General features: G+C 43.2%; 1 protein-coding gene across 1 annotated transcript in view; it reads left to right on the top strand.

Annotated features, from left to right (window-relative positions):
* The window catches only part of LOC309568104 (cell adhesion molecule CEACAM1-like), a gene marked incomplete at both ends in the record, with an annotated part of 18658 nt that extends 7373 nt beyond the window's left edge, over window positions 1–11285 (top strand). Inside the window, 3 exons of the mRNA XM_082273700.1 lie at window positions 1759–2028; window positions 5309–5587; window positions 10999–11285. Of these exons, the coding sequence (XP_082129826.1) occupies window positions 1759–2028; window positions 5309–5587; window positions 10999–11285 (836 nt within the window). The remainder of the gene's footprint in view (window positions 1–1758; window positions 2029–5308; window positions 5588–10998) is intronic.
* Between the last annotated feature and the right edge of the window lie 10375 nt (window positions 11286–21660).

Below are 21660 nucleotides of genomic sequence, written 5' to 3'. Positions count from 1 at the left end.
GGTAAACTTGGATAGGGCAGGGAGCTGTGGGATTCCCCAGAGCACTCAACAGTAATACCAGGACTCTCTCTCCACTCAGTAGCCACTGCTCAGAACAGTCCCCATCACATATGTCAGGGAATGGACACCACTGGAACACCATAAACAGTGTCCCAGGCCAAGCAAGCCTTAGTAATAATACACAAAGGGGGTCAACAGCAGCACAGTAATCCAGGTTCTGCTCTCAGGTCTGTCCTCCGGTAACAGGTAGCCTCCCTTCTGTGTCAGGTCAGACATTCCCAAGGTGGACTCTCCAGACTGGACGCAGAGGGAATGCCCCCTTAGCTTCATAGATTTCTTTGAATGGACAGCACCCCCCTCCTTCCCCAGCCTTAGATTGGCTGTGACCTTGTTAAGCTTCTAGGCAGGTATCAGCTGAGTGGCCTGGGAGGGCAGTAGCCCTTAAGGCTGGATGCCTCTCCTCCTGGACAAGGAATTCTAACTGCTTCATTCCCAGACTATTTATGATCTCTGCAGCCACCTTCTGGGCACACCTACCCAGGGATTGGCTGGGACCGCATACATAATCAGACTGCTCACTTAGCCTGCTCCAGTCCTATGTTCTGGAGCTTTCCAGAAAGCAGGGAGAAGCAAACAAGCGTGCAGCCTGTTGGACTCTGATCAGTCCAAAAGAATCAAATAAGCAACTGCTCCACTGATTACAAAAAAAAAAAGAACTAAATTTACCTAACTAGCCTAGCACCTAACTAGGAGGGTGCCGCATCTATTTTGAGAGAGACAGATCAATAGAAAGATAGCAGAGCATATGAAGATGTAAGAATCCAATAATGTAAGGAGTGATGTTCTTCTGAGGAACAGAGCATATTAAAGAACCTGTCAACCCATAACTGATATGATAGTGTTTAAAGGATTCTATGGAGTATGAAAAAGGAAGAGTGTTAAAGGAATGGGTGATGTCTTATGACAATCAAATCCCCAGAAGTCCTTTTTACAAGAGTTAGACCCCCTGACAGCCTTTTATCTTTCTGGACTCTGTGGGTGAGATCTCTGTACGGAGTTCCCTGGTCTGCGCACCTGCTGAAACACACAAAGATGGCGGCGGAACACCCAAACTCCCAAGTGGACAGGAAAAGAACAAAGCAAGGAAGGCAAAGATCTCACTGTTGAAGTATTCAAAGCATAGTAAGCCAGGAGCGGTTTCATTATTGGTTGAAAGCGCCTGGGGGTATCTGGGGTAATGGATGGAGCAGAGTTCTCTATATTATATGAGAGGTAATCAATGGAAGGAGAAGAGACCCCCCCCCCCCCAACAGCTCAGCAAATATTAAAACAGATGAGCCAGATAATGGAGGAAGCAGGGTCCTCCATTAATACAGAGAATGCCCTTGGGTCTGGACTCTGGATAATGGGCAGAGCAGGGCCATTCAGCAACACAAGGTAGGTTATTGGGATAAAGGAACTAGATAATGGTCCTCCATCAGCACAGAGAATGCCATTAGAATAGGGAGCCAGGAATATGGGCAGAGCAGGGTCTTACAGCAGCTCTGAGCAATTACGGTATGCTCTGGGTACTCTAGTACAGGCAGATCATGATATAGTCAACCAATATTAAAAAGCCATTTACAGTTCCAACCTGTTTATTGGTCAGTAGGAAAAACGACGACGACTTCAACATGGTTAAATTTTCATATAACATGGGATCAAATTATATTGCGAAGGTCTAATCTACAACATCCACTTCCTTCTTTCCCTCAACAGAAATCATAACGAATGTGACCGTGCTACAAACACCAGCAATCGCAGTTGAGAGTACCCCCGATGTGAATCTGTCCTGCAAGGCCTCCACTGGTTCTGGATCTGTGACATGGCAAAAGGATGGTCAGCCATTGACCAATGATAGTACACACGTCTTACTAGAACAGAATCTCCAGATACTGAATCCAAATAGAACTTTATCGGGCAACTATAGCTGCAACATGTCTAACCCAGTCACATGGAATGTCGGATCCAAAGTGTTGACAGTATACTGTAAGTAGGCTCTAGGGGTAAGCAACAAGCTCACAATGTAAAGCCCAATTGAGTGATTGGTTTAAATTAGTTAATACATTCTAAGTGCGTCAAAATGAAAAAAGTGTAAAGTCTACAGTTTTGTTTTCGTTAGAAGCAGCCACAAGTCTGAGTAAAATTGCATGCTGCCCCCTGCCATCGTTCTGCAGAGGATGCTTGCTTTCTGTGAAGAAGCAGTGGTCTCTTTGCAAAGGTCCAACATTTCTCTTGTCGAGTCAGAGCTAGAGTTTGCCAGTCAGTAGGAGGTGTGAGCTATGATGAACACACAGATATTGGTTTTCTGTGGCACACAGGGCCTTGCCTGGCCAGATTTAAGGAGGGTAAATAAGGAAACGGATCTATGGCAATATATTTACTGTCCACATGTTTTCCACATTTATGAATAAACCTCCCCATTCTATGCCATAGAGGTCACAGGTGTCAGTTTGTGGGATTGGGCATAGTAATGTTTCTCCTCCTGCAGCCTCCCAGGATATGCTACATCAGAGATCTATCCTCCACCCTCTATATGTAGGTATGGACCATAGGGTGATTAACATGGATTAAAAACTGGTTTCAGGGGCAAATCAATATCTCTTGGGATACCAATGTCACAAATCCCTGGAGGCAATACTTTTTCACTATTCATAGAACAGTATGTACACAGTCACGGCACCAGATCTTTCGGGCAAGACCTGCACCTGGGTCTGTTTATTTTATTGCGAAGGGTTCTCCTCCTGCAGCCTCCCAGGATATGCAGCAGAGATCTATCCTCTACCCTCTATTTGTAGGTATGAACCATAAGGGGATTATGTGGATTAAAACTGGCTTCAGGGGCAAATCTATTTATCTCTTGGGATACCAATGTCACCAATCCCTGGAGGCAATACTTTTTCTCTATTCATAGAACAGTGTTGTAAACCGTGACGGCACCAGATCTTTCGGGGAAGACCTGCACCTGGGTCTGTTTAATTTTATTGTGAAGGATTCTCCTCCTGAAGCCTCCTGGGATATGCAACATCAGAGATCTATCCTCTACCCTCTATATGTAGGTATGGATCATAGGGTGATTACGTGGATTAAAAACTAACTTCAGGGGCGAATCCAGAGGGTGGTGATAAATGGCGAGGACTCTGAATGGTCTGGTGTGGAAAGTGGGGTCCCCCAAGGATCTGTCTTCGGATCAATTCTGTTTAATTTATTCATAAATGATCTAGAGGATGGGATAAACAGCTCAATCTCAGTATTTGCGGACAATACTAAATTAAGCAGGGCAATAACTTCTACCACAGGATGTGGAAGCCCTACAAGAAGACCTGAACAAAATAATGGGGGGTGAGTGAATGGCAAATGAGGTTTAATGTTGGAAAATGTAAGGGTATGCATTTGGGTGCCAAAAATACGAACGCAATTTACTAGCTTGGGGGAGAACCTTTGGGGGAATCTAAGATGGAAAAGGACCCGGGGGTCCTAGTAGACTAAAAGCTCAGCAATTGCATGCAATGCCAAGCTGCTGCAAGCAAAGCTAACATAAAAAACTGGCATGTATAAAAAAGGGGATTCACTCCAGAGATAAAACGATAATTCTCCCACTCTACAAGACTCTGGTCCGGCCGCATCTGGAGTATGCTGTCCAGTTCTGTGCACCGGGCTTTAGGAAGGATGTGCTGGAACTGGAGAGAGTCCAGAGAAGGGCAACAAAGCTAAAAAAGAGAGGGTCATACAACTGTACCCACACACCTGTCAAATGAGGACCTGCGGCTGTGTTCATACAGCTGTTGCATCCTCATAGTGTAACACAGGCTGCCTGCACACAGCTCCAGCCACATACAAATAAAAAAAAAGCCGATTCACACACTACAGACCACAGCGACATTTTAGAAGTTATGTTGTGTCTGCTAATAATGTAAATAATTTGTGTATTTCTAGCGAAAATATTGTTATGATATTTTTGCTGTGAGGGGGCTCTGTCAGGTAGGCTCCATGGTTTCTAACAGCAGCCATCCTAAACATGACTTCAAGAGGAAGAGGCATGATGGGGACTTGAAGCTCAACAGCTGGAGGGTGAAGCTTTACCTACCCCTGCATCTTCAGGGGGAGACAGGTCATACCCGGATAGTCTTAACCAGGGCTTTTTTTCAGGTGGAACTTGGTGGAACTCAGTTCCACCACCTCTGACTCCGGGCCTTCTGCTCACCACTATCACTTGTAAACATAGAAGTCCGGCTTCTCTGTTTACAAGTGACATCTCGTCTCCCAATGGCTCCCACAGATCTGATCTCCTGAGTATCTCCCACTAAGTGCAGAATGGGGACAGGGGAGATGCAGGTGCCCAGGGTGCAGTGCCGATCCCTAAAACCCCTACTGGATGATCTCCCTGCAAGTAGGAGAGGAAGAGCCACTTACAGTTTATGGGGAGGTACTAGAGCTGGCTGGGTGCTTAATAAAACAACAAAAGTAAGACATGTGGAAGATTGTGGAGTTTTTAAGGAAGGGGGGGGGGGGGATATGATAGGAACAGAGGAGGGGAAATTTCATGCAGAGGACAGAGCTAAAGAGGGGTGAAAGTTTGAAGTAGATGGGGGATGCAGGGCTAAGATCTGCACCCTGTATACAGCGCACCCTGAACTCTAGACTATGTACAAAGTACACTCCTGAACTCTGCACCCTGTATACAGTGCACCCTGAACTCTAGACTATGTAAAAAGCACACCCCTGAACTCTGCACCCTGTATACAGTGCACCCTGAACTCTAGACTATGTACAAAGCACACCCCTGAACTCTGCACCCTGTATACAGTGCACCCTGAACTCTAGACTATGTACAACGCACACCCCTGAACTCTGCACTCTGTGTGTAACCCCCGCCGCCCCCACCCAAACTCTGCACTCGCTACCTAATGCACTCCTGGTATTTAGGCCCATTTAAGATCCTCCCACTGTTAGTGAAATTTGACCACACCCACATTTGATGCAATTTGGAAGGTGTGTTTGTGTGGGGGGAGGAGGGTCATTGTTGAGTTCCTGCACCTATTTTCTGAGGAAAAAAGCCCTGGTCCTAACCCACGAAACACCAGGCTCCCCAGATAATCTACAAGGAAATACATATTGTACAATACACAAAAGGAGGAAGTCTCTTAGTGAGTGACAGCATGAAAACCTGAACTCTGCCCAAACCCTTGTTCATTGATAACTGAGTGGTTCTAATAACTGGCTGTTGGTTCTGGCCCAAGAAAGATAAAATATATGTCTTATTTCACAGACCCAGTGGAGAATGTTACAGTGACCCAGTCGCTCCAGGTGGTGAGCGAGAGCAGCCCTGCGGTAAATCTGAGCTGTAATGCCTCCAGTGGTTACATTGAAGCAGTGATCTGGACGAAGGATGGCCAGCCTATAATTAATAACAGCACCCACAATCTATTGGATGGGAATACGACTCTAAAGATAATCGCACCCAAGAGGACGTTCAGTGGAATCTATAGCTGCAACATATCCAACGCAGCCTACTGGGGTTCGAGGTCCCTCCAGCTCCGTGTCTATGGTAAGTTGTATGTGACACAAAATGTCAATGACTCCAACATACACACACATTCTTAATAGTGCCAACACTCTTCAAACGGTAATGGGCATCTAAAATTAACCTGTTGTAGTCCTTACAGCTTAAAAAAAAAAAAAGCCATGGCAAAATAGAGTTGGTTAAAATTTAGTTTTAAAATTATAAATATTAAACAGATTGCGTATGTATATATTAACATATATTTATCCTCATCTATAATGATAGTAATAGTATATACAGTTCATATATATATATATATTCCTTTCACATTTGTAACTTGCATCACAGTTTTCACCACTTAAAGAAAGACTTTTTATTTTGGACTGTTGCATCACTTTATGATTGTGTTTTGGGCACAAAGCATCTGTATTTTGCCTTATTTGATATCTTTGAATATTTTATCAATCTTAGTTTGTATATATAATTTCTTATATATTTTTTTTAGAAATAGCGCACTTTCACATTATTCATTTATATATATATATATATATATATATATATATATATATATATATATATATACACATACACATACACACACACACATATTATATATATATATATATATATATATATACACACACACACACACACACACACATATATATTATATATATACACACAGTGGGTACGGAAAGTATTCAGACCCCCTTAAATTTTTCACTCTTTGTTATATTGCAGCCATTTGCTAAAATCATTTAAGTTTATTCTTCTTCCTCATGAATGTACACATAGCACCCCATACTGACAGAAAAACACAGAATTGTTGACATTGTTGCAGATTTATTAAAAAAGAAAAACTGAAATATCACATGGTCCTAAGTATTCAGACCCTTTGCTGTGACACTCCTATATTTAACTCAGGTGCTTTCCATTTCTTCTGATCATCCTTGAGACGGTTCTACACCTTCATTTGAGTCCAGCTGTGTTTGATTATACTGATTGGACTTGATTAGGAAAGCCACACATCTGTCTATATAAGACCTTTCAGATCACAATGCATGTCAGAGCAAATGAGAATCATGAGGTCAAAGGAACTGCCTGAAGAGCTTAGAGACAGAATTGTGGCAAGGCACAGATCTGGCCAAGGTTACAAAAAGATTTCTGCTGCACTTAAGGTTCCTAAGAGCACAGTGGCCTCCATAATCCTCAAATGGAAGATGTTTGGGACGACCAGAACCCTTACTAGAGCTGGCCATCTGGCCAAACTGAGCTAACGGGGGAGAAGAGCCTTGGTGAGAGAGGTAAAGAAGAACCCAAAGATCACTGTGGCTGAGCTCCAGAGATGCAGTCAGGAGATGGGAGAAAGTTGTAGAAAGTCAACCATCACTGCAGCCCTCCACCAGTCGGGGCTTTATGGCAGAGTGGCCCGACGGAAGCCTCTCCTCAGTGTAAGACACATGAAAGCCCGCATGGAGTTTGCTAAAAAACACCTGAAGGACTCCAAGATGGTGAGAAATAAGATTCTCTGGTCTGATGAGACCAAAATAGAACTTTTTGGCCTTAATTCTAAGCTGTATGTGTGGAGAAAACCAGGCACTGCTCATCACCTGTCCAATACAGTCCCAACAGTGAAGCATGGTGGTGGCAGCATCATGCTGTGGGGGTGTTTTTCAGCTGCAGGGACAGAACGACTGGTTGCAATCGAGGGAAAGATGAATGCGGCCAAGTACAGGGATATCCTGGACAAAAACCTTCTCCAGAGTGCTCTGGACCTCATACTGGGCCGAAGGTTTACCTTTCAACAAGACAATGATCCTAAGCACACAGCTAAAATAACGAAGGAGTGGCTTCACAACAACTCCGTGACTGTTCTTGAATAGCCCAGCCAGAGCCCTGACTTAAACCCAATTGAGCATCTCTGGAGAGACCTAAAAATGGCTGTCCACCAACGTTTACCATCCAACCTGACAGAACTGGAGAGGATCTGCAAGGAGGAATGGCAGAGGATCCCCAAATCCAGGTGTGAAAGACTTGTTGCATCTTTCCCAAAAAGACTCCTGGCTGTATTAGATCAAAAGGGGGCTTCTACTAAATACTGAGCAAAGGGTCTGAATACTTAGGACCATGTGATATTTCAGTTTTTCTTTTTTAATAAATCTGCAACAATGTCAACAATTCTGTGTTTTTCTGTCAGTATGGGGTGCTATGTGTACATTCATGAGGAAGAAGAATGAACCTAAATGATTTTAGCAAATGGCTGCAATATAACAAAGAGTGAAAAATTTAAGGGGGTCTGAATACACACACACAGTATCTCACAAAAGTGAGTACACCCCTCACATTTTTGTAAATATTTTATTCTATCTTTTCATGTGACAACACTGAAGAAATGACACTTTGCTACAATGTAAAGTAGTGAGTGTACAGCTTGTATAACAGTGTAAATTTACTGTCCCCTCAAAAATAACTCAACAGTACTGTCTAAACCTCTGGCAACAAAAGTGAGTACACCCCTTAGTGAAAATGTCCAAATTGGGCCAAAAGTGCCAATATTTTTTGTGGCCACCATTATTTTCTAGCACTGCCTTAACCCTCTTGGGCATGGAGTTCACCAGAGCTTATTCTACTCCTCCATGATGACATCACAGAGTTGGTGGATGTTAGCGACCTTGCGCTCCTCCACCTTCCGTTTGAGGATGCCCCACAGATGCGCAATAGGGTTTAGGTCTGGAGACATGCTTGGCCAGTCCATCTCCTTTACCCTCAGCTTCTTTAGCAAGGCAGTGGTCATCTTGGAAGTGCGTTTGGGGTCATTATGTTGGAATACTGCCCTGCGGCCCAGTCTCTGAAGGGAGGGGACCATGCTCTGCTTCAGTATGTCACAGTACATGTTGGCATTCATGGTTCCCTCAATGAACTGTAGCTCCCCAGTGCCGGCAGCACTCATGCAGCCCCAGACCATGACACTCCCACCACCATGCTTGACTGTAGGCAACACACACTTGTCTTTGTACTCCTCACCTGGTTGCCGCCACACACACTTGACACCATCTGAACCAAATACGTTTATCTTGGTCTCCTCAGACCACAGGACATGGTTCCAGTAATCCATGTCCTTAGTCTGCTTGTCTTCAGCAAACTGTTTGTGGGCTTTCTTGTGCATCATCTTTAGAAAAGGCTTCCCTCTGGGATGACAGCCATGCAGACCAATTTGATGCAGTGTGCGGTGTATGGTCTGAGCGCTCTAAAAAAATGGTACCGGGATGATGCCTCTAGCTGCAGGCATCACCTCGGTACAACCACTTCTTGCAGCCGATGTAGAGTTATGTCAGTTTGCGGGAAGTGGTTAGGGTAGGCAGTAAGTCCTATAATAAATGGAAATATGGTCTCATTGTACATATGCTAAATGTTCCCTTTTGCAGAGCACTTAGGGAACTTAAAGTTGAGGTCCAGTGATTATATACCGTATTTAGCATTTATACATTGGGTAGCTTGGCACAGTATAAGTATACACATACAGTATGACTGATCCACCTCTGTGGAAACTGTAAATCACTTTAGTACCCCGAGCTACTTCCGTGATTGCTGCGATCTACTGGGTGTTGTCCCAAGTGGCTGCCCTTCTGCATAGCCAATGCTTACAGAACACCTTACATTTCTTTCAATAAATGTAAAGCGTTTTCCGGTTAGATGCGGTGGAGAGGGGGTGCGGGGACATCACAATCTCTACTTCGTCCAATCAGAGAATGCTTTGAATTCAATGAAAAAAATACAAGTCCTTCTCTGAATGGCGGTCGTGCCGAGAAAGCGATCCTCTGTGGACAGTGTGCAGAATGGGCCGCTGCACAGCACCCAGATGACCACCTTCATCACTGTAGTAGCTCAGGCTAATACATGTAGCATGTTCAACGAGCTCAGGATACTAAAGTGCAGTACTGCCAGGCTGCCCCATGTAAAAATGCAAAATATGTCATTCCTGGAGTTCCGTTTTAAGCTCTACTTTTAACCACTTGCCAACTGCCCTATAGCAGTTTTACTGCTACAGGGTGGTGGCTGTACGCAGGATCACTTTTATACGTGTGAATCACGCACTTCCGGGTAATGGGTGCAAATGCATGCCGCCTCCGGCTTGCTCCCGCTGTGATTATGTACAACAGGAAGTTAGGGGGGTTTCAACCCCCCCCTTATCTACGTCCCTGGTGGGAACCGATCTGTGGGTACCCCGGACTCGATGTCCTCTTGCACCTGCCAATCGTTCGTTACACGGGCAGACGGGCAGTCTGCCTATGTAAACAAAGCAGATTGCTGCTCTGCCAGTAGGGAAGGCATGGATCCTGTGTTCCAGCAAAGCAGAGACATGGATCAATGCCTTCCCTCAGTTCAAGTACACAAACACAGGCTAGGCACGCAGTTACCCCTTTGATCACCCCTGATGCTAACCCCTTCCCAGCCAGTGTCATTAGTACAGTGACAGTGCATATTTTTAACACTGTCACGTGTTCCCAAAAAGTGTCAGTGTCTGATTTGTCCGCCGCAATATCGCAGTTCTGCTATAAGTTGCTGATCGTCATAATTACTAGTAAAAAAAAGAAATTAAAATTCCATAATTAGATCTCATCATTTGTAGACGCTATAACTTTTGTGTAAACCAATCGATAGGCGCTTATTGGGATTTTTTTTTTTTTTACCAAAAATATGCAGCAGAATACATATTGGCCTAAATTGATGAAGACGTTTGATTTTTTAATATTTTTTATTGGATATGTTTTATAGCAAAAAGTAAAAAAATGCTTTTTCTTTCACTTTTTTTGTTTATAGCGCAGAAAATAAAAAACGCACAGGTGATCAAATACCACCATAAGAATGTTTTATTTGTGGGGGAAAAAAAAGGACATGCATTTTATTTGGGTACAGTGTCGCAGGACCGCGTAATTGTCTGTTAAATAACGCAGTGCCGTATTGCAAAAAATGGCCTGGTCATTAAGAGGGGGTAAAACCTTCCGGAGCTACAGTAACTCCGCTCTTTTCATTTTAGCATTGAACAATGAGGGGGGAAGGTCTGTGTTCCCACTGGGCAGATTTGCCCTCATCTACCATAGGAGTAGAAAATTATGGGAAATCTCTCCAGTGAGGACAGTGACTTCCACAAAACTCTTTAGTTTAGCAATTTTTTTTTTTTACCAAATTTTTTTTTTTGTAAAATTGGGGAAGGGTTAGGAGTCCCGTCAGTTTACTACTGTCTGTGTCTTTCTATCCCAGGAAAAACTCCCTTCCTAGTCCAGGAAAAACGTCCTTATTTCTTGTCCTTCTATCCCAACAGGGTCATGGAAAGCAACAGAAGAAAAAAAAAAAAACTTTGACAAATATTCCCAAAAAAGATTAAAGCTACAAAAAAAAAACAAATTTGCATTTTTCAATTTATTTCTAAACAAGTTTTCCCTCTTGTCTGACAGACCCAGTGGTGAATGTTACAGTGACACAGTCACCCCAGACGGTGAGTGAGGGTGCAGCCCTTGTAAATCTAAGCTGCAGCGCCTCTAGTGGCTATATTGAAATGGTGACATGGATGAAGGACGGGCAACCTGTGATCAGCAAGAATGCCTACAGTCTGTTAGCTGGGAATCGGACTCTCCAGATAACGCGACCCGACAGGACGTTCAATGGACTCTATATCTGCAACATATCCAATGCAGCCTACAGGGATTCTGGGTCCCTAAATCTCGCAGTCTCTTGTAAGTAATATAATACATGGTTTCATCAGCTATGGTCATGTCAGAGTTTTACATGTGTAATTCTGAGGCTACCAGGAGACATAAGATAGCAGTCTAAAATTCAAAATTAAGTTTTACATAGTTACATAGTTAGTCAGGTTTAAAAAAGATAAGTCCATCCAGCTCAACCAATTGCACCATTTTTTATATTTGTATTGTCTTCTACCCTTAATATGTTGTTATTTGTGGCTTATTTGCACTTGGAAATGTCTTTTTGTCTCAATGAAAATGCTGCTTCCTGTCCTTACACTCCGGTGCTCTGTGCTAGCAGAGCTGAGTACCAGCCACACCCCCTTAGCAGAAGCTTACTCACACAGACTTGTGTACAGAAGGGGAGAGGCACGTCTGACCTATTCCGTCACTGATTACTGAATGCAATAGGTCAAACTTTGCTGGCGATTTGGCATACTTAAGCATCCGGCACAACTGCTGGAACAGGAAAGTACAAGTAAGCCTATGAAAAAAAAAATGGAGATCATTACAATGTTGTTCTGGTTGTATGTCTATTTCATTACTTCAGTGGGGTTTTTAATATACAACTTTGAGATGATCTCTCATTTTTGGGATGATCTCTCATTTTTGGGTTAAAAAAATAAAAAATAAATAAATACATTTTTGTTAAAGCAATCCTCAAATTAGACTAACTTTGCTGAAAAATGTAATTATAAAACATTGAAAACTACCATCTTTTACTCCTACAGGGCCCTCTGCTTTCATAAAATGTGTAATGTATTGGGGAAGGGGGGGGGGGATGTGGTTTGGCAGAATTTACGGGGTGGGTTTATAAAAAAATGTGCATAGCATTTCTCCCAGTGAAACCGCATGTACATTCATTCTGTGTAAGTGGGGCAAAAAAGAAATGTTATCAGGCCATTTCCGGTGCTGGTCAGCTGGTGAAAAGCAGTCGTCTGAAGCTGATTCCACATTTGGCCACAAGATGGCACTAATTATCATAAGAATTTATATGCTATTTAATGCCATCTAGTGGCCTACTGCAGTATTTTTAATTTTAAACTATTGAAAAACATTTGACCAGCCCAGGAAATCGTCTACAAAACGTAACTTTCACTGGGCAAATTTATATGTGCATTTGTATAATTTCACTCCTAAGTGCTTGTTTTTTTTTTTTCAAACCAAACACCTAGAAAACCTGACTTATTTCTGAATGAAGCAAAAGCCCAGTCATCCACCTTACCTAATTCTTGTTCTGTTCTCCATTTAGATGCCACCCTCAGTGCCACCAGCACATATAGCATGATGATAACTGCTCTACTGGGAGGAATTCTGCTTGCCCACTGATCGTCTGTCCCGGATATGGTCTATGATGGCAGACAGGTAGCATAACTTTTCAAAACAAAAATGTTGCAACCCTTACAGGCCCGAGAACACCCACAAGTAAAAAATAGATTTGGGTTTAGGCTAGTGGGCGGAGTTCCCCTCTGGCTTCCTCTACTACCTCCGCATGACTGCATCTTACAACTTAGATTTTATTGCTTCTCTTTTTCTGGTGGTTACAACGCTGATCGTTCAAGGGTGGTCGACATATCCTACTGCATTTTCTATGATATAAAGATTCTATGGCGGGAATTCTATGGTGAAGACTGAAGTTGGTGGATGGAGCTGGAAAAACCCCGATATCTCCGGTTTAAGAGTTTCCATAGCTTAAGTCCATGAGAAGCCACTGGAGGATTGATTTTACATAAGCATATATTAAAATGTGAATGTTTTAAAGCTTGGTCATTTTTTTGCTTTTCTGATAGTTTATTGTATTGAATTATTCAGCACCAACAAATTATAGTGGACTGAGTATATACACCAGTCACATCAGTGTCCACCCTAGAGAAGCTTGGAGCATCACATTCCTTAACATTACATAGACAATTCATATCAGTACCCACCCCTGAGGAGCTTACATTATCAATTCCTTGTGGCAGTACATAGACTATTACAATCAGTACCCACCCCTGAGGAGCATACATTTTAGATTCCTTGTGACAAGACATAGACCATTCATATCAGTATCCACCCCCTGAGGAGCTTACATTATTAAATTCCTTGTGACAAGACAGACCATTCATATCAGTCTCTGCCCCTGAGGAGCTTACATTATAAAATTCCTTGTGACAAGACAGACTATTCCTATCAGTATCCACCCCTGAGGAGCTTACACTATAAATTCCTTGTTACAAGACAGACCATTCATATCAGTCTTTGCCCCTGAGGAGCTTACATTATCAATTCCTTGTGACTGACAAGACAGACCATTCATATCAGTCTCTGCCCCTGGGGAGCTTACATTATCAATTCCTTGCGACAATACATAGTCCGTATCAGTCTCCAACCCTGAAGAGCGTTCATTATCAATTCCTTGCGACAATACTTCAATCTTTTTAGTCTCCACCCCTGAGGAGCTTTCATTTTCAGTTCCTTGTGATAGTACACAGTCCATCCACATTAGTCTACACCCCTGAGGAGCTTGCACTGTCATTTTCCTGTGACAGTATGCAAACCATTCATGACAGCTTACATTTTATGACACTCTTACAGACACACAATGACTCTGACTAACCTACTGGTGTATTTAAGGGAGGAAATTAAAAACCAATATAGAAAAATTCATACATTATCTTTGGTGAATATTGTTTTTTTATATATATATATATATATATATATATATAGGTATCTGGAAAAACATTTTGTGTGCTGCATAAACCAACGAAGGGGGCTCCTACCTGAGTCCTGCCATGATCGCCACTGCTTCCTTCCTGAGCCACTATAAGCTACCAACTGTACATGCCTCAGTGCCTAATCCTTTAAGGAATATTTTATCTCCAGTTTGACCCCAATCGAAGGTGCATTCTTAACTAAGCCCACCTGCCTCTGTGTGAATGTGGGTCTCCTGAACCTCTGCCAAGCTTTTACTACTTTTGAGTGATTGGTCTGAAAGACCAAATACAGCATTTGCTGTGATGAATCGTGTGTATATTGATAACAATTAAACTATGATCTTGTGCTCAAATATGTGCAAATGTCCTAGTGAAGGTGATTCTTCAAAGTTCAAACAAAAGTGCTCGTGTTCAGGCTTGATTGATATAATCTCACCTGTTTCTGATCCCAAGTGGGTAATAGGTTGGGTCACTTACCAAATGTAGTGGGTCCTGAATGCCATATGGCACCAGGACCAAACGAACTTTGTAAGCCCCCTAGGCTCGGTGGATCCCCTCTGAACGTTGAGCTCACCAGAAGTGACGAAACGCATCAGCTTGGAACGCATAGCGTCGTTACGTTACGTTGGTGGAGCGCAAGCCGGAAGCTAGCTCTGTGAGGAGGACGTGCAGCCCGCACCGCTGACCACCAATGTTATTGCCTATTTACTTTTTAATGCTTTAACCCGCTAATTGGGTAAATAAACTGCCTCCTAAACCCAAAATACTACACTATTTGGAGCATTTTTCTCCCTCCCCATTGGATCTGACCGTATATATTGGAGCCTAGGGAGCCGTTGCCAGCCCAGGGGACAACGTTCAGAGGGGATCCACCGAGCCTAGGGGGCTTACAAAGTTCGTTTGTTCCTGGTGCCGTATGGCATTCAGGACCCACTACATTTGGTAAGTGACCCAACCTATTACCCACTTGGGATCAGAAACAGATGAGATTATATCAATCAAGCCTGAGCACGAGCACTTTTGTTTGAACTTTGAAGAATCACCTTCACTAAGGACATTTGCACATATTTGAGCACAAGTCACTGTTTATCTTGATTTTTTAATCTGCAATACAGCTTGTGATTTATTTATTTATTTATTAATCTAACACTGATGCACTTTATATCCACTGAACATTGAAGTTTTATAGAATTTTTATATTTGTTTTAACCTATTAATCATAGTTTAATTGTTATCAATATACACACGATTCATCACAGCAAGCACTGTATTTGGTCTTTCAGACCAATCACTCAAAACTACCTCATTATTTCTACAGCAGCTGCTACCTCACTTATTTATTCATTTATTTATTTTACTATATAAGTAGTTTGCACATTTTACCACATTTACCCTTTTCCAGTGGCGCGTGGAAATATACTACGTATATTTATTTACATCAAGCTTTTACTACTGTGTGTATTCCTTTTGAGGTATCTTTCCTTTTTTTCCTGATGTCCACTGGGACAGAAAGTGGTAGGAAAAATGTGATTTTTGACTTGCCATAAAATCTATTTCTCCGATGTTCATTGACAGCTCCTGGTCTTAACCATTGGGTTATACTGCCCCCTACAGGAGTACTACACTAGGCAGAAAAAGAACTTGACTATGCCTATGGGCAGTCCCAGGAGGTATACTGCCTCTCTCTATTATAGCCATTCAGTTTTGTTGCAAGCAATGTCGGGAGAATTATAACTCCACAGAGGGGTGGTTGCTGTGTCCGTCAATGAACATCAGAGAAATGTATTTTACGGTAAGTCACAAATCCCATTTTCTCTTTTGTTCAGTGATGGACTCAGCTCCTGATCTTCTTAAAACATTGGGATGTCCCAAAGCAGTGTCAAACTTGACACTACCACATGCTAAACCGTAGCCAACCAGGAAACAGGAGCTCAACCAAAACAGCTGGAGCTCACCTGAAAAACATTACACCCCTAAAGAGGGAACAAGCCCCTAAACAGCAGCCTGCAAAACCTTGCGGGCAAAAGAGGCATCTGCAGATGCCAACACATCCACTTTATAACATTTTGTGAAAGTGTGCACCGGCGACTAAGTCACTGACATCCGATGACGGAAGGACCAGAAGGCACCAAGTGCCCGACTATAGTGTGCCTCGACAGAGAAAGGAGGAACCTGACCCCTGATGGAATAGGCCTGAATAACCGTCTGTCTGATCCATCTGGAAATGGTCGCAGAGGAAGCGGACAAGCCTTTATGAGGCCCAACCGTGAAGTGAGTCTGATTTCCTAAAAGACTCCGTAGCTGCCAGGTACACCTTAATTGCCCGGACCAAATCCAAGGCATGCAAGGCAATTTCCTTCAGATGTTTTGGCTCGGGACACAGGGAAGGCAACACAATGTCTTCAGTGAAATGAATGTGAAAAGGATCCGCGCTTATGAGTATTAGGCTGCAGCCTACCTTCAAAAAGTATATACCTTAAAAAAGGCAGTATACAAATTAGAGAAATGGGGGGAGGGGAAGGTAATTGGCGCTGCCGAAAAGTTCAATATATAATGGGTAAACAAGATGGGTAACAATTAAAAAAATTAAAATGAATAAATATAAATAAAAATCATATACATGTATCCCTCAATATAGTGACATATTAACCGGTTGCCGACCGCCGCACGACTATATACTGCGGCGGTCAGCCCCGGCCAGGCAGAGTGACGTATCGGTACGTCACTCGCCTGTCACTGACTTGCGAGCCTATCGCGGGCGGGCGCGCGCCCGCCGCGGCTCGTTCACAGGCAAGTCAGTGCGTGTGACCGGCGGACTCGATGTCCGCCAGTCACACTGCGATCGCTCCTGTGAAGGGAGAAAGACAGAGCAGCTTGTGTAAACAAGCTGCCTGTCAGTTCTCCCTGTGTAAAAGTGAAGATCTGACCGTTCTACTATGTAGAACGGTTGATCTTTGCTTTTACACCAATAGGAATGTCCCTGCACAGTAGAAAGCACGCCCCTAGGACACACTTAACCCCTCCCTGTCCAATAAAGTTAACCCCTTCCCTGCCAGTGTCATTTTTGCAGTAACAGTGCATATGTATAGCACTGATTACTGCAGTAATGTCACTGGTACCCCCAAAAGTGTCAAAAATGTCAGTCAAGGGTCCGATCTGTCCGCCGCAATGTCGCAGTACCGAAAAAAAAATCGCAGATCGCCGTCATTACGCGTTAAAAAAAAAAACACCAAAAATGACAAAAATCTTTCCCTTTGTTAGTAAACGCGATAACTTTTGCGCAAACCAATCAAAATACGCTTTTTGCGATTTTTTTTACCAAACATAGGTAGCATAAAACAAATTGGCCGAAAAATGTTAAAAAATTTTGATTTTTACTTTTTTTTTGGGGGAATTTCATATAAAAAAATGTGAAAAATATTGTTATTTTTGCAAAATTTACGCTCTTTTTTTGTTTATAGCGCGTGATCAAAAAATCGCACAGGTGATCAAATACCACCAAAAGAAAGCTCTGTTTGTGGGAAAAAAAGGACGTCAAATTCGTTTAGGTACAGCGTCGCACGACCGCGCAATTGTCCGTTAAAGTCACGCAGTAAAAAAATCGCAAAAAAAACCCTGGTCCTTTAGCAGCCAAATCCTCCGGGGCTTAAGTGGTTAAAGTGATATAGTGCTAAAATGCAACTTGAAATGAAGTAACAGTGCTCCTCAAAAAGGAGGGGGAGGGGTGGAGGTGACCCCAAAGTGACAAATAATCAAGAAAAACGTGCTGAGCAAAATGGACCACAAATCATATAGGTGTGGTGATGAGGTCGACACTAAATAAAGTGATGTGGTATTGAAATAGTGAGGTGGACCCCAATAAAGGGGGAAAAATGGTGTCCTTATGTGCCAATTACTGAATAGTAAATCACATATGTAAGGATTAAGTATAAATCACAAAAATTAATAAATAAATAGCACATATAAAAGGTAAATTATGAAAAGGAAAATATGTTTAGGTGAAACTCAATAAAAGTCATTGACGTGGCAAGTGTCACATAAAAGAGAAAGTGACAAAAAAGTGAGTCCGTGCAGTATAAAATTAAACGTCCATAATATGGAACGGATTGTTTCAAACAGATCCCAAAATCCGGAGGATAAAGTGAAACTCTTGAGGGTGACGCGCGCAGGTGAGTCCTGTTGTGCTCCCCTAGTAAATGCCGCACTCACCAGATCAAGGCACCCCTACAGGGGTAACAGGCGTGGTATATCTCAGAAATGAGTTCTCATCAGGGGCATCCTTAATCAGTTGAGGTATACACCAGCATCTCATTCCTTCCATTAGTACTCATAAACTGTGTGTGTATCAATCAGAGGCATGGATTGGAGGTCCCGACCGTTTTCTCATCAGCAGTATATAGCAATTAGATCAATCTTCTGACCTATATCAGTGAGTGCTGGTAGTTTGTAGGAGGAGTTTTCATTTCTCCCACATGTAAGGGGGGGGGGGGATGTCAGCAGATCAAGTGATAAAGATAGATATAGATAAAGATAGAGAGATAAAGATGGCAGTGATAGAGGTAGAAATAATAGAGATAGACACAATAGAGAGGACAGAGACAGTAGAGATGATGATAGAGACGATAGAGAGGATGATAGAGACGACAGAGGTGTGTGTCCTATGCCTACATTCTTTTGCTAAATGGGGATAGTCCTCCCACCAAGATTCCTACTCCTCAAGGAAACCTCCTTTCACTCAAGCAAAGCCCGTTCCCTTAGCCAACCCCCCCCCTCCCCCTAGATACCTCCCAACGTTTTGAGATGGGAATGAGGGACAGTTATTAGCAAAAGTACATAGGCATAGGACACACCCCCCTTAAGTTCCGGTTCACACTTTCGCGTGTGCGGCGATCGCATGTAATATCGGAGCGCACTGCTCCGACATGACATGCGATTGGATGTGCAGTGAAAATTCAGCCATACACTTTGTATGGCTAAATTCGCACTGCAACCGCACCAAACACACACATGAGGCATTTTTTCAGCCGCATCAGGATCGGATCGCACAGTGGTTCACACTTGTGCGATCCGATCCTGTGCGAACTGTCAGATCGCACTGCGATATGCGATCAAACTGGGGGTGTCGTTAACATTTCATTGACACCCCCTGCGTATCGCATATGGCAGTGAGAACTGCCAGATGTGCGTTTGCGATGCGGGAACAGGCCTTCCCGCATCGCACAAGTGTGACCCGGCACTAAAGGAGCATTAAAAAAATTGATTCGGTAAACAAACAAGTGTTTTCCTTTAACCACCACTAGTCCTTTATATTGGCCTTTTAAATTTTACAAATGTAGCAATTTAGAAATTGGATGAAAGGTTTAGCACTGGGAAAAACTTTTGAAAGATAAAAAGTGCATCATATATATATATATATATATATATATATATATATATATATATATATATATATATATATATATAGAGCAGACCAAAATGAGGGACAAATGAGGAGTAGAGAGGGACAGTCCCTCGAAATCAGGGACTCCCTGCTTACAAGACACTACGTACAGGCAGGAATTCTCACCCTGTAGACCTAACAGATGTCAGATACAGATGGAGCAGAGAGAGAGCATGAGAGAGGCAGGGGAAAGCCTCTAAAGTCTGTGTGCAGAGACAAAAAATAAAATGTTAGGGCATCAGGATCTGGATCACCCTGCAGGAAATGTGGGACGGTTAAGGTTACTACAATACTCATGACCCCGAGCCCCTCTGCTCAACTGATGGCCTGGTGGCTCCAGATCCTTGGGGGGGGGGGGGGGGGGCTGATATGTAGCATTCTCCTGGGTAGGTGCTAGAAAGTGCATAGTTTTTGGGTTTCCGTTCTTAACAGGGAGACTTGTCAGGAAAATTTAAGTACTCTCCACCTAACAGGGAGCAGTGATCTAATGATAGGGTCTGCTCAGTGTGACCAGATGCTGCTCATGTTGTCTGCCTGTTTCACACTGGTCCAATAGGAAAGGGTATATTGGACAGTGGGAGGAAACCTGACAAATGGGAGCATTGGTTTTGATACAGCCGTGACCATTGGCAGAGGAAGGTGCCTCAAGGCATGCTGAGTGACTGTACATATACCAAGAGAGCACAAGTGCACAGGGTCTTTGGCTGGAAAGAAGGATCCCGGAGGAGGGCGGGGGGGGGGGGGTTTCACTGCCCCTCCTTTGTACAGGCTGCCATGTGGCCTCAGGTGGATGACCTGAGAGCCAGAATTGCAGAAGCTGCAGAGTCAGAGTTCAGAGTCAGAGTTCATGGAGTCTGCTGCAGAGTGAACAAAGGACTTATTCTTCCATACAAGTACAGTATGGTTCAGCAGAGGGTCTGCTATTCAATTCAACCAAGTGAGGCCAAGTGAGAATTGTCCTCATCTGTACATAATTAAAGCTGGAGTATCTCACTAATCCTTTCTCCTATCCAAGTTCTGCCAATAAATAGAAAGAAACAAATCACCCATAACTGGTCATTGGATAACGAGAGGATGAATGTGCACCTGGCTGTGTGAAAATACCCAAGCAACTGGCTGCAGGATAATCAAGAGGGAAGCCTAGGGAAATCTATCATCAGCGACCCCTATGGGGGCAGTGCTACAGATATCTATGAAGGCGTTGCCTGTGTAATTTCCTGAGGCCTTAAAATGCCAGAACAATAAAAACCCCCAACATGATCCATTTTTCGAGAACAGATACTCCAAAGTATTTATTAATATGCATGGTGAATTTTTTTGACGCTCTAATGCTTTGCCACAATTTTTTGGAAAATACAAAAGTGAATTATTTTTCAAAAAGGTATAATTTTAAATTAAATTTCTCACACATGGGCATACACACAATTACTACCCAAAATATTATGCTACTCCTCCCGAGTATGGGGATACCGCATAAGTGAGACTCATTGCCTAGAGGCTCAACATCCGAGGAGCACCCTCAGGTTTTCAAAGGGCATAAATTACTGATTGGATTTCCATGCTACAAATCACATTTTTGGAGGCCCTGAAGGAGCACGGTAGTGGAAACACCAACAAAATGAAGACTTTTTTGGAAAGTAAACACCTCGACATATTTGCTAGGAAGGACAGGGAGTCTTTAAAGGGAAACTCCAGTCAAAAATGATATTTCTCCTAATTATATTATGTTAAATATCTTTATCTTTGATATTATTAATTTGCTGGCTAGCTGCTTGTGTAGCTTAGAAAGTCTCATCTAAGCCGGACAAACCTTCCTGTTCTTCACCGACAACTCTACCTCCCTTTATCTGAATTTGCTAAGCTGTCTTTTACTTCCTGAAAAGGTTGTCAGTTTTTCTTAGACAGGCATGCCTAGACCTGCCCAGTCCCGCCCCATCCGTCACAGAACATGATCTCCTCCTGTCTTCATAGGAGAGGGAGAGAGAGCGAGAGAGAGAGAGAGCGAGAGAGAGAGAGGGAGAGAGGGGGAGAGGGGGAGAGGGAGAGAGGGGGAGAGGGGGAGAGGGAGAGAGGGCGAGAGAGAGGGGGAGAGCGAGGGGGAGCGAGAGAGGGAGAGAGCGAGGGAGAGAGATGGAGAGAGAAGGAGAGAGAGAGAGAGGGAGGGAGAGAGAGAGGGAGAGGGAGAGAGAGAGAGAGAGGGGGGGAGAGAGAGAGAGAGAGAGAGAGAGAGAGGGAGAG

Source organism: Pelophylax lessonae (assembly GCF_965119305.1).
Source record: "Pelophylax lessonae genome assembly, chromosome: 12".
NCBI classification, from domain to species: domain Eukaryota; kingdom Metazoa; phylum Chordata; class Amphibia; order Anura; family Ranidae; genus Pelophylax; species Pelophylax lessonae.
This window is presented reverse-complemented; position numbering and strand designations above follow the sequence as displayed.